We start from the raw sequence: 12,411 nt of genomic DNA on the forward strand, positions 1-12,411 counted from the left end.
ATAAATAAGATGTTAAAAGGAGTTAAAAAGATATGATAAAAAGGTATGATAAGAAATGCTGCTCAGAAATGTATTGCTTTAATGTAAGGTTTCTATGGGTTTGACAAAATGCAAAGTAATACCACACAGTGTCGTGGATGAGAAATATGATGTCGTGTGGAGAGGTCATAGGTCAGTAGTATTGTGGGTAAGAGCAACATGGCTGCCGACGATGAACGCATTACTGCGGTCGAATACCTCTTTCTGCTTGGGAAGGTCCCGAACTGAACTGTTGAGTAGTCTTCAGGAAGATGCAGCTAGCACTTCTTCTGAGAAAAAAGAACATTTTTATAGTTAAAATGACCTTCCATTAAAAATATCATGGTTTACAGATTAGATGAACATTTATGATATGTGCATGCTTTACAGGCATTACAGATAAATAACTGTTCTTGATATGGATGAGTTAATTAAGGATTTAGCTGAACTTGCCAAACAACAGAAGCAACTGCACTGCAGCCATTCTGGAAACATGGACGGTTATAAAGTCGCTGCCTACAATGTCAGCAAGAAAAGGACTAAATTGCAATGCAAATAAATGACTTATTCATTGAAATGCATTTCTTTAAATATTAATTTGAGACCTCAGTTGTTAAAAAGAAAAAAACAATTCAACAACAGCATTTCCTGTGTATTAATTTAGCCATAGTGGTTAAAGAGAAATATTTTTTAACGCTAGAATTGCAACCTGAAAAACAACTTTGACCAAAACAGTGAGTAAAGCGCCACAGTGTGTTTGAACCATAGAGAACACACTGCAAATATCATATTATGAATTAAAATGCAGCTCTGACAATGAATACTAAACATTTTCTAAAACTGCCAACTCATCTATGGCATGATCAAAGATTTGCATAGTGAGTAATTCCTGGTTATCTTTAGTCATGCTGTTGCGGTTTCTTCCCTGGCAGGTTATACAGATTAAAGTGGCTAGATAAGATCAAGCCTTCACTAAACCCTTACAATAACTTTAACAATAATTAAAGCAACTTTAAACCCCACATCTATTTTACATGAAGAAACAACCTGTGATTCATCACAAAGATTGTGAATATCTAGGTTTTCCCTCTTCACAGTGCAGAAAGACTGCATTTAATCAGTTGAATCCACTGGTTTTTATTACAACATTCCTGTCATAATAGTTTTATTCACTAAAGTAGAGGTTAATTATCAATATCATTGTTATCATTATTATTATTGTTGTTGTTGTTGTTATTGTTGTTGTTGCTGCTTTTTTATTGCTAAAGGTACTGCATAGGTGTAAACAGATTTTTAGTGAGATGTATCCCATGTGTAGCCCAAGAAAGTAGAAGAAATGTGCAAAAGGCAGTTTTGAATGCATTTTATTATAGGGAACAATAACAGTCTTTAGCAACATAGTATATTATACTGTACTATGAGGACAGTATGCAGGTTTGTGTGTATGGACTTTGCGAGTGTATTTCTCTGTATGTGTGTGTGTGTGTGTGTGTGTGTGTGTGTGTGTGTGTGTGTGTGTGTGTGTGTGTGTGTGTGTGCGTGCGTGCGTTGTGGTTTTTGTGGTATGAAAATGATTTTATATCATTTTATAACTGCTGGATCAAAGATGATGCCTAAGACAAGATTTTAACCCTGCTGGTGTATGCAGGTGGAGCTGATTCTCAATCATTATTGTTAATGTAACACACAGCTCATCATAGCACCAGAGGGTCAATGACAGGACACATTAATCTCTGCAATCTGTGAGGCTACAGACCACAATTTAACCGCAGCTTTTCTGCACACTTTCGCCTCTGAATTAGCGTTGAATTAACGTTGCCTATGTTCAATTACTCCTCGAGCCCATGCAAATCTAACTATTCAGCAAGCAGGTTAACTTTTTGTTGCTGCAGCCTTTTGCCAGCCCTTCAAAACAGTTCTCTGGAGAAATTCATTCAGGCTCCGACGCTTTAAAAGGGGAAACTAACAGTACATTTAAAAATGGCTGTGTCTCTTACCTGTCGAGCCAACGTTGCTGCAAACCGTGCATCAGGACAACACCTGTTTGCCTCTGCAGCAATCACCGGCAATGCTGCGTTCACTTGACACTCGGAATTTCAGCGTTATGAATTCACAGCCCTGCGTCAAGTCAGGGAAAACAGGTAACTAGCTACAATATAACACTGATAAATTAAGGACTTCCCATTTCCATTTTGGAGCATTTTAAACAAGTTTTAAGGCTAGGCTGTAGCAGGAAAGCCTTTTTTTTACCACCAAAACATGTCTGAACCATTTCTGCCAGTGAGGTTAACTTTAATGCTAATGCCTGAGCTAATTCGGCTATGTTAGCTAACTTATGCTAAATGCTAACGCTAGCTAACATCGGCGACAGTCAGAAACAATCATTTAAGCACAGTTATTGCTTGCTTTGTAGCTTACCTTAATATTCTTCAATTAAGTTATTCCAAGTGGTCTCTCCTCTCTCTGTTGCCTCCTAGTGGGCGCGGTCCACCCTGGTCCCACTGACTGTAGACTTCCTTATAATACATCCATGCTGTAGACCAGCACGCCAAGCACAACTACTGCGCATGCTCACATCCCAGACTTTCTTCTTCTTCTCCTTCTGTGTAGATTTTTATAGCTGCTGTTGTCACTACCTGATTGTTTGTGTAAACCTCACTCAGGTCATTCAGCAAATTGTGTTCTTCAACCTGCAATTAACTGTTACTTAATTCCTAAAAACTAGTAAGAAGTGCATATTGTTAATTACCAAGTATAGTTCGCTAAGTTATTAAAGTCAGTATAGCTTTTTTTGAATTTACAGTGAGGAAACAGAACACTTCTTTGACAGCAACTTTATTAGTTCTTTAGAGGTCAGTTGTCAGCCACCAGGGTTGCAAATGAACGTTTATAAGTCCACCTGCCACTGTTGCTAAATCTACCAATTTAGATTGTCATATTTTTTTTTTTGGCTGGTGAACAAACATATCTAAAAAGTTGTCCGATTTTTAGAGTAACAGTGTTGTTTCACAATTTGGGAAATGCTCTTGTTAACTAACTTATAACTAACCAATCTCAATGAAAGGTGCCTTTATGAGAAAGTGATGCCATAGTTTGGTTTTTTTGCGGCCTTTTTGTAACTATTTTGAACCTACAGTATTGGGCTCAGACATCCCTTTTCTATTTAATCCCACCACTTGAATTACAGGTTGCAACACCTGCCAACAACAACTGTCTGTGTGGGAAGTTGGTGCAGCAGCAGTGCAGCGGGACTGTGTGTGTGTGTGAGGGTAAAGTTTCCTCTTGACGCCCAGGATGATAAAAATCCACCGCTCACATATTTCACCAGAGCTGCTAAGTGGGTGATCTATCATGCCTGAGTTATGCAATATCACACACACACACAGAGCGAAGAGGGAGAAATCATAACAGTGATGGTGACGGTGATGCAGGAGATAAAGGAGCAGTCCGCGTATTACAGCATGGCAGCAGGCCGACAGGCGGTGACAGCCAGGAGAGAGAGAGATTACTGGAACACACACACAATCTCTCCTCCACGCACACATTCAGGTACTCAGAAGGTGAGATATGTCTCCCAGCATAGAGATGTACTCTGCTGTAATCTCTTTGTCTACAAGATACACTCAGATGGATGGTTACGAGAGACAGAGTGTGTGTTGCAGTGTATGCCGTACATCCCAGGCTTCAGTCTGGTACACCCAGTGCCATATTTGAAAAAACACTTAGAGCTAAATTATTATCTTAACTTAAATCTATATTTGTTGGTTTTGTTTTTTAAAGGATAGTTTGGATTCCCTTCAAGTCTTTCTTGACGCAATACTTGCCTGCCATATCAAAAGTTACTGGCTTTTGTAATCGTGCGTGATCTCCCCTCCTGACCAGATTACACTGAGAACTATAAGATAGCACACAGTCTTTGCTCTGTGGAAAGATGCATTCTAAACTTCAGCAGAAGCTGATAATGTGCTCTTGCAGTCTGAATTTGACTAAATAAAGTGAGTTATTTCATCCTGGAGCCCAGCAGTCTTTGACCTTGAAAGTGTGAGAGACCTGTGGTTTCTGAAAGGATTGTTATTATTATTCTGTGGTGGGATCCCGTTGATTTTAGGGACTTGGGGTACTCAAATGTCCCAGAGAATTGGCACACACATCAGAACTGGTGGAAAGTGCAAAGTTCTGCAGCGATCGGGCTCTGGCTTGGCCTGCAGGTTCCACAGTGCTTCTACTCCAAGGTTTGGAATAAAGTTCCTTTGATGTTCATAAATACTTCAGTCAAGAACACATTATTATCATAGCTACGCTATTATTTATACCTGACAACATAGTATGCATGTTTGGTCTGTGGCCTCTACCACCACAAGGTGGACACAGGAAGTGGTATTAAGTTTGCATTACGTCATTTCCAGCACCACACACTCCATGCACTGCATGTCCACATCGACCACTGTCTGGCCAGCAGCTCCAACATGCTGGAAGGTGCAACCACCATAATATATCCCTGTATAGCTGTGGCTTTGCAAAAAAAAACACTGTTCCAGGAAACACAATGAAAGTTTTGAAAGCTGAATAATTTTGCCCATATTTCTCCCCCAAAATGATGGAGTGGCATGTGAGCTGTGATGCTGCTTGGCTAAGCATTCAACAGGGGTTATTAAACTATGGCACACTATTGTGTTACATATTTTCATTTCACAATAGATTGCATTAGCTAATAGCTGATACTGAGAAGGAAACAGCAGTGTGTGTTACCAATTTCAACCATTTGCAGATTGAAAATATTATTTTTTGATATTTTCATAAAGTCTGTTTTTTTTTTTTTTTTACAAAATATGGTTCAATAGATTTATTATTATTACTACTATTATTTTATCATCAGTATTATTACTAGGCCTATTAGTAGCCTAGTAGTAATCAAAGAAGTCTATAACAAATAAAAACCATAAACCCCAGTCATGACTCTGTATCCTAACAAAACAACAAACACACATACACACACACACACACACACACACACGCACACACTCACTCTATTTCCCTCTCCCCTTCTCTCTCTCTCTAGTACACACACACACACACACACACACACAGACCATGCCTGTCACACTGAGCCAGTCATCCTGTAATGGCTGCCACTGCTCATTGTTCACATCCTGCTTTGTCTTCAGCGCCATTTTGACTCTGCAGGAGGAGGAGCAGCTAGTTAGCATCACATCCGCACACACACACACACACACACACACACACTCATGGCAGGGAGTTAGCCATGCTAACCCAGGCTTTGCAACATATTCACCCCACAGGCTTAAAAATGAAATAAAATCCGCAGTGCCGAGCTGCTGTGAACCTTTATTCTCACAGACTACATATAGAGAGTGCATTTAGCTGCACTGAGGTGAGCTGCAGGCCTCACACACTGTCAGTAAAAGGCGACATTGTTTCATTCCCACATGCTGAAAGCTTCTGTTGGTGCAGAGCCATGCTATTAGCTCCGCTCTGAGGGCTTCCCATGCTAAGCTAATGTGTGGTGGAGGAAAACAATGACCCTGCTGTGGCCTCAGACTGCTTCTCCACTTTTTATCTGCTCTGGAAAATATCTCATTCTTCAGGGTTATCTCTGTGTAAACACTAGCTCAACCATACTGAGCCATTCCAGGCTATATATATATATATATATATATATATATATATATATGTATGTGTGTGTGTGTGTGTGTGTGTGTGTGTGTGTGTGTGTGTTAATTTTATACTACGGCACAGCTATAGAAAGAGCATTTCATTTTAAAATCTGCATTCTGTCCATTTAATTATGGGACAAAATTAAAATATATTTTAGAAGAATGAAATATAATCAAATGACAAATATTTAATTATAATTATAAATTGTACCTTAATATTAATTAATTAATTAAAGGGGGAAAATAAAATTATAGGCTTATGATTAATTGCAATATGTATTATGGAAATTATATAAAATATTAAAACTATTAAAAATATGGACTAGTGCAATAAACAACAGCCAGATAATTTTCAAACGTATAATACATAAACTAATTTGCCGTCCAATGTTTCTTGTTTTTAATTTAGGGCATTTTAAAATTGTAACCGCATCAAAAATATTTTTACTGCATGCTGCATTTCTTCACATAATTATTATATAGATATTCAGGACTCCTTGAATTAAAACAAAACGACATCGTAAATGTTTGTGTGTTTTTATTATTATTATTATTCCACTATGAAAATATATGTACAATAAATAATTTGGATTTTCACTATTAAAGAATCTCAATAAATAAACTAGGGTCTAAAACTCGGGTCGTCAGCAGGGCTTCTCTGTCTCTCTCTCTCGTCTCGTGTCGCTCAGAGAGAGAGTGAAATCATTCTTCCGTTGAGATTTTTCTAAAAGCAGTCCAGCTATCTGCGCCGAGACTCCGCGAACAGTTCCTGAGAAGTTATTAAGGATCCATGAAGCTGCACCAGAATGCACTAGAGGGAATCCACGCGTACTGATAAGGGTTAATCATAAAAAAGCAAAAACAAGAAATGCAATAAATACCTGAACGCAGGGAGAGAAAAAAAATCCACAGCGTTTCGATCGTGGAAAAAAAAATCCCTTCGATGTTTCAAATTTAAAAAAAAAAAAGAGAGAGAGATTAGCCGAAATTAAACTAAATTAAAAATAAAACCAACAAGAAGAGGAAAAAAACGTTATTTTTAAAACGAACAGAATTTTCAGAAATGTTTCAGGAATGTTGCCGAGAAGCTTTTATGCTTTTTAAACAACAGCCTCCGCTCGATTGTTCATCCACATAGGCCTGTCCGTCATCCTGTTTTTTTATTTATTTATTTCTAGTTTTACATTTTGCCTCAGAAGTTGAGGTGCTGCAGGTCTATGGTGCACAGTGTGCTTGTGAACAGGTCGAAGTCCTCCTCGGAGAAATCCACCGGACTATCCAGGGAGCTCTGCAGGCTGGGTGACAGGCATGCGTCCCCGGCGAAGAAGGTCAGGTCCGGGAGCGCGGATGATGATGAGGAGGAGGCGACAGGAGGAGCAGAAGAGGAGGTGATGGATGAGTCCTCGGAGAATGACGGATCGGACGCTGCAGCAGCTGCGGGTGCGGCCTCGAGCTGCATCAGGCCCGGGTTATCAGCCGAGCCGGCCGCGGTGGAGTGGTGCGCCGCGGCAGGGTCAGAGGAGCCAGGTGCCGCTGGCAACTGTGCGCGCTCTGGACGGCTCAATCGGCCTCCCTTTTCCGGCGTGGGTTGTGCATTGTCCCCGCTGTCATTAGCGTAGGCGTTGGCCGAAGATGGATTGCAGCTCCCCGCCTCGCCGTCCGACGCAGCCTCCCCGGTGCCAGAAGCTTCCAGCGGCTGGCTCGAGTACGGAGACGAAGCATCGGCGCCTTCGAGCGGCTCAAACTCGCTGGATTCGTGGCCTCCCCCTCCTCCACCGCCGTCCCTGTGGTGCGTAGACTGTCGCTTGTGTTTCATGCGCCGGTTTTGGAACCAAACTTTAACCTGCCGCTCCGTCAGATCCAAAAGCGCCGCGATCTCCACCCTCCGAGGCCGGCAGAGGTACTTGTTGAAGTGGAACTCCTTCTCCAGCTCCAGCAGCTGCGTGTTGGTGTAGGCGGTGCGCAGCCGGCGGGACCCGGCTCCTCCGCTATCCAGACTCGCCTGACTCGGGTCTGCAGGGAGACAAATACAAGGGGAAATAAATGATGTGGATGATTTATTGCGCAAAAGTTATGTTTTTATTCTATTTTAATTTTATATTCGTTTAAACTTCGAATCTATTTCATAAGAGCCCTGTAAAACATTTTATTGCGCGCGAGATTTCCAGCCAAGAAATAAGCTGCTTCAGCATGGAGCAGAAATCCCCCCGGCTCTTCTGTCTGTAATAAAACAGTAATAAAACACAAAAAAGTCTCGTAAAAAATACTCCTTCCAATTACAGTAGCAGCCAAAGCCATAGCTGTAAGAGCGCGCCAATTTGCTGCTGGTAAAAATAATAATAATAACAAAGCAAAGAAAAGGCAGATAAAGACAGATGATCATGATGTCAGAGAGGGTTTGTTTCTGTGTTGTGTGCTGCAGCCTGCTGTGAGAGGCTGCGGCGTGTGATCAGAGAAATGCAAAGAGAGAAAAATAAATAAATCACGGGATAGGGAGGAAATGTGCAGGGATATGTGGGGATGTCGATGTGAAACCAATGTGGCGGCATCTGTCAGGAGCATAACTAACACCATGAATGGCTTTTATGGATGAGGTCTGAAAAAGCAGGAAATTGGAACAAAACAAGCAAATCCATTAAAATGGACGGGATTTCTGGATAAATAAATAAAAAAAACATTTTGAAAATATACTGATTTTTATGGAGGTCGGTGTAAAAACAGAAGAAAATCTGATAGTGTGCAGATTGTATCCTGTGTGCATAGCTCATACCCCTCCCCCACACTCCCACCCCAACATATTTTGTCCGGTTGCTTTGCCTCGCCATTAAATCCTACCTCCATCCAATATGGCTACCATCTCAGTTGCGTTATGAATATATAATGGCAGGGCGATGCTGCTGCTGCTGCTGCTGATACCAAATCACACCACCCAATGAACAGAATGATACAGGCTGCAGCAGCAATCATCTGCAGGATGGATAGAGGGGACAAATCCCCCTCTGTGCGTCTTTACGCACGATAAATAATTCTATATGGACAGTGTGCGTTCTGGAAATTTAGGCAAATGTGAAAGGCTTGCACTTTATTCTGCACACTGATTCTAAAAAAAATGAGTGTGTGTGAGGTGTTAATGGGTGCACATTTAAATACACGATGAGAGAGTGCAAAGCACTGCAGCATAATGCAGTGGTCCAGATATGGCTTCCCTGTTGACACAGCATCACTGCACAATACGCGCTCGCGCGCGCGCTCACACATAGACACACACTGAGGGGGAAAAAGACAATGTCATCTAAGCAAATTCATGCTGTGTGGAATGAATGTTATTTCTCAAGTGAAGATGCAGATAGAAAATTAAAGCATGGGCTGCACAAACATCGCACTCCCACCGCACACACACGCACACACGCACACACACAAACACACAAACACACACACACACACACACAAACACACACACACACGCACACACACACACACACACACGCACACTCTGCATATACCGACCTGTGGGTGACTCGATGCCCGCCGAAGCGTACCCGGGGGCGGTCGGCGAAGGGGAGGACGAGGCAGGGGGCAGGATGGATCCTCCACCGCTGGAGCTGCTCCCAGGCTTGGTGCACTTCTTCGACGATTTCTTCTCCTTCATCCAGGGGAACTCGTGGGCCAGCGGACCGGCCGGGGTGGCCGTGGCCGAGGCGGGGGCCTGGCCGGGCGGGCAGGGCTGCTGGGCGGCTCGGTGGTGCGTCTGGAGGCCATTAGTGACGGAGGTTCTCCGGTTCTGCTGGCTCCTAGCAGCCGGTCTTGGCTGGCTGGCTGTGCAGGGGCTGAGGCTGGGGATGGTGTGCTCGAAGGGAGGCGGAATTACTGTCGACTCCTTGATTGATGAAGTTTGAAATGACTCCAGGACGGCGGGGAAGGACGTCAGGCACTCTGCTAGGGACGGCTGGCTGTTGATAAAACCGATCTCCCTCTCAAATTCAAAATTCATAGCTCCCTCAAACCGGCTTCTACCTCAAACGGCGAGACCCCCCGAACAATCCCTTCCCCAAAATAAAAAAAATAAAAAACACACACATACACACACGCACGCTCGCACACGCACACAACAATATGGCTTCTTAAAAAAATAAATGAAAAAAAAACGCACGAGCATGGAGGCTCTCGACCGCAATGGCGTAAATGCGGTGGCTATATAATAATTGTGTATATTGGTGATATTACTAGCGTATGGGGACCTGGGTAGGCTAAACTGAAGAACTGTGGGGCGAAATTGCAGCCAATTCCTGGTCATGTGATCCAAATCAGCCAATCGGGGGTCCGGGCCTGGCGGCGGCGATGGCTGTGGGAAGCAGCATTATTATTTTTCCACCAAATGCTGTGGCAAAGAGGGTATATGACAGGGTATTGTTTTGTCTTAACAGGGGGGGAAACTGTGGGGAGGAAGAAAAAAAAGCGACGGTCGCCATGTGCGCCGTGTGGGCGGCGGGTAGGCGCATCCGGAGCTCCGGTGTTACGCACAAACAATAGAGCATCTCTCGGACATTTTTTCGGTCCTCTGGGTGATGTAATGACGGTTAACATTAGGTGAACGGAGCTGGTCGCCACCGTTTACAATATGGCTCCGTGTACTGTTTACAGCGCGCAGCTCATTAATCTTATAAAGTGTGACAGAGGCTGAGAATCCACAATTTAGACAGGAAAAAACTTGGAGAGGGGTTTAAATGGCGCAGGAGGAGAGGTTGATGAACATTTGTACTCAGAGGAAGATGAAGCAGAGAGAGAGAGAAATTTATAGTAAACTGGGAAGAGAGAGGGAGCCTGTTGGTGTGTAAGTTGACAACTTTTTGTTTCATGTGTTTGTTTTTTATTATTAGTTGTTTGTCAGTGTTTGTAAAAGATAGATAGAACCCTGAATGTCTAAAATAGCCTCACGGGCTCCAAATGTCTTCCTCTCACCCTCTCAGTGTGATGTATGTGTGTTAAAAATGGTCGGTGTGTTTACGCAGAGAAAGAGAGAGAGAGTTCACAGCGAGGTCGCTCGAAAAGGAGGGGAGCGCGCGGGCCTCCTGTTCCTCCTAATAGCAAAAATAATAATACAGCAGCAATAATATCAACGCTAATTGTATGTGAGAGTGTGCTGAGTGGCCCACAGACTCAACAGGACGCACATGTAGATTTTTATAAAGATCAGGGAGAGTTTAGCAGAGGATATTTTGGGGAGGGCACGAGGAGCCCCGAGTGGGAAAAAAAGTGTGGTGATCAATCTTTCCCTCCGTGCAAAGAGCCTGACAGCAGCCCCTCTCTGCCCCCTAAATAACAAGAAACCCTCCAGTCTCTGGCTCTCCTCCGGTAGTTGCATTAACCGCTCGATTTTATGATTTTTACGCGCAGCAAATACACACGTAATATTTTTATCATTTGAGGAAATAATAATAATAGAAATGACTCAGATACAAGGGATGGATGGATTTAAGTTACTTAGCTCGCACCCTCTTCTCGCTTTCGTTCCCATGCCATTTGGCTTCGCCCCCTGACTTTGAAAAGGAAAAAAGGAGGCAGATAAAAAAAAGCAGAAATGTGTGTGGGAGTGAGGGCCATTGAGCGCAGCAGAAAGCACAGGCAGTGAGTAGGCCGAGGCCGCGCGGACACACACCAAAACACGAGCCCAAACACAACAGACATAAGCTGCTGACTGAGCTCCAGCATCACGTTGTGCTGGTTTTTTCTCTTAATCTTGCTTCATACCACGATTTTTTTTTTAATTGTTGGTATTTTTGTAGACCGCCGAGTTTACTGGAAGTTTTGCTGGAGAGCTGAGGCTCTTTTCTTTTTTTTTCTTTTTCCCATGATAGTCATTACATCTGAAGCCTGGATTGGTCGACTGGAGATGGGACTTTTTGACTTTTTATTTTATTTTATTTTATTTTATTTTATTTTATTTTATTTTCTCTTGTACTCCGTTGTATTAGAACAACTGAGGGAAGAACAGTTGAGCCTCGCTTTGAGTAAAACAATTGTTTCTTTCTTCCAGTAACTAAGTTTTAATTTAATCTAATTCAAAATATAGATACTTATTATTGATGTTTGGGATTTTATTTCAAAGCAAAGAAAAGGCTTCAGATTCAACAATTCATAAATTGTAGCTCCTCTTTCTATTTAGAATAAAAATTTAAAAATTGACAGGATTTTTCTATTAGTACATTTAAAATAATGTTATTAGTATTACTGTATTACATAAAAGGCACGTGTTTACATCCGACTGGTGACTTTTTTGTAACTTAGGCTATTTCTTGTGCGTATCTAAAAATCATATCCTTATGAAGTTGGAGTTGTAATTTCTCAGTGTACCTAGCTGTGAGCGCGCGCTACAGTAATAGCTGTACTGTTCTCAGCAGTGAGAGCCGAGCCGAGCTCTCCGTCTGTTTTTATGAGGCAATAAATTAGATCCAATCTCTGCTTATTGGTGTTTTTATTGTCTGTTAGTCCAACGAGGATGTAAAGGGAAGTACGGCCATTATTTATGGGAGCCTGATTTATGTCTCAAGTTTTATGCTGCTCTCAGGCCTCTCAGCACGAGCGCGTGCAGAGAGAGAGAGAGAGAGAGAGAGAGAGAGAGAGAGAGAGAGAGAGAGAGGAGAGGGAGAGAGAGGGTAGAGGGGGGGTATGAGACCATGTGACCCGGCCAAGGCGCAGGCCGCGGAGCTTTTTTTAGTCG

At 42.6% G+C, this 12,411-nt stretch overlaps 1 protein-coding gene across 1 annotated transcript; it reads right to left on the minus strand.

Annotated features, from left to right (window-relative positions):
• Positions 1-6,676: 6,676 nt before the first annotated feature.
• On the minus strand, positions 6,677-11,621 carry hoxb2a (homeobox B2a). The gene is made up of 2 exons (XM_042504541.1): positions 9,201-11,621; positions 6,677-7,706 (listed from the first exon to the last, which is right to left on the minus strand). The coding sequence occupies exons 1-2, from the start codon at positions 9,682-9,684 to the stop codon at positions 6,886-6,888; spliced, it is 1,305 nt and encodes a 434-aa protein (XP_042360475.1). The 5' UTR covers positions 9,685-11,621; the 3' UTR covers positions 6,677-6,885.
• Between the last annotated feature and the right edge of the window lie 790 nt (positions 11,622-12,411).

Source organism: Plectropomus leopardus, chromosome 17 (genome assembly GCF_008729295.1).
Source record: "Plectropomus leopardus isolate mb chromosome 17, YSFRI_Pleo_2.0, whole genome shotgun sequence".
In the NCBI taxonomy this organism is placed as follows: domain Eukaryota; kingdom Metazoa; phylum Chordata; class Actinopteri; order Perciformes; family Serranidae; genus Plectropomus; species Plectropomus leopardus.

Excerpts from the sequence above, each read along its gene's own strand:
- hoxb2a (XM_042504541.1), bottom strand. The coding sequence starts at position 9,684 with ATGAATTTTGAATTTGAGAGGGAGATCGGTTTTATCAACAGCCAGCCG. Across the intron at positions 7,707-9,200 it reads GGGCATCGAGTCACCCACAG|ACCCGAGTCAGGCGAGTCTG; the intron begins GTCGGTATATGC and ends GTCTCCCTGCAG.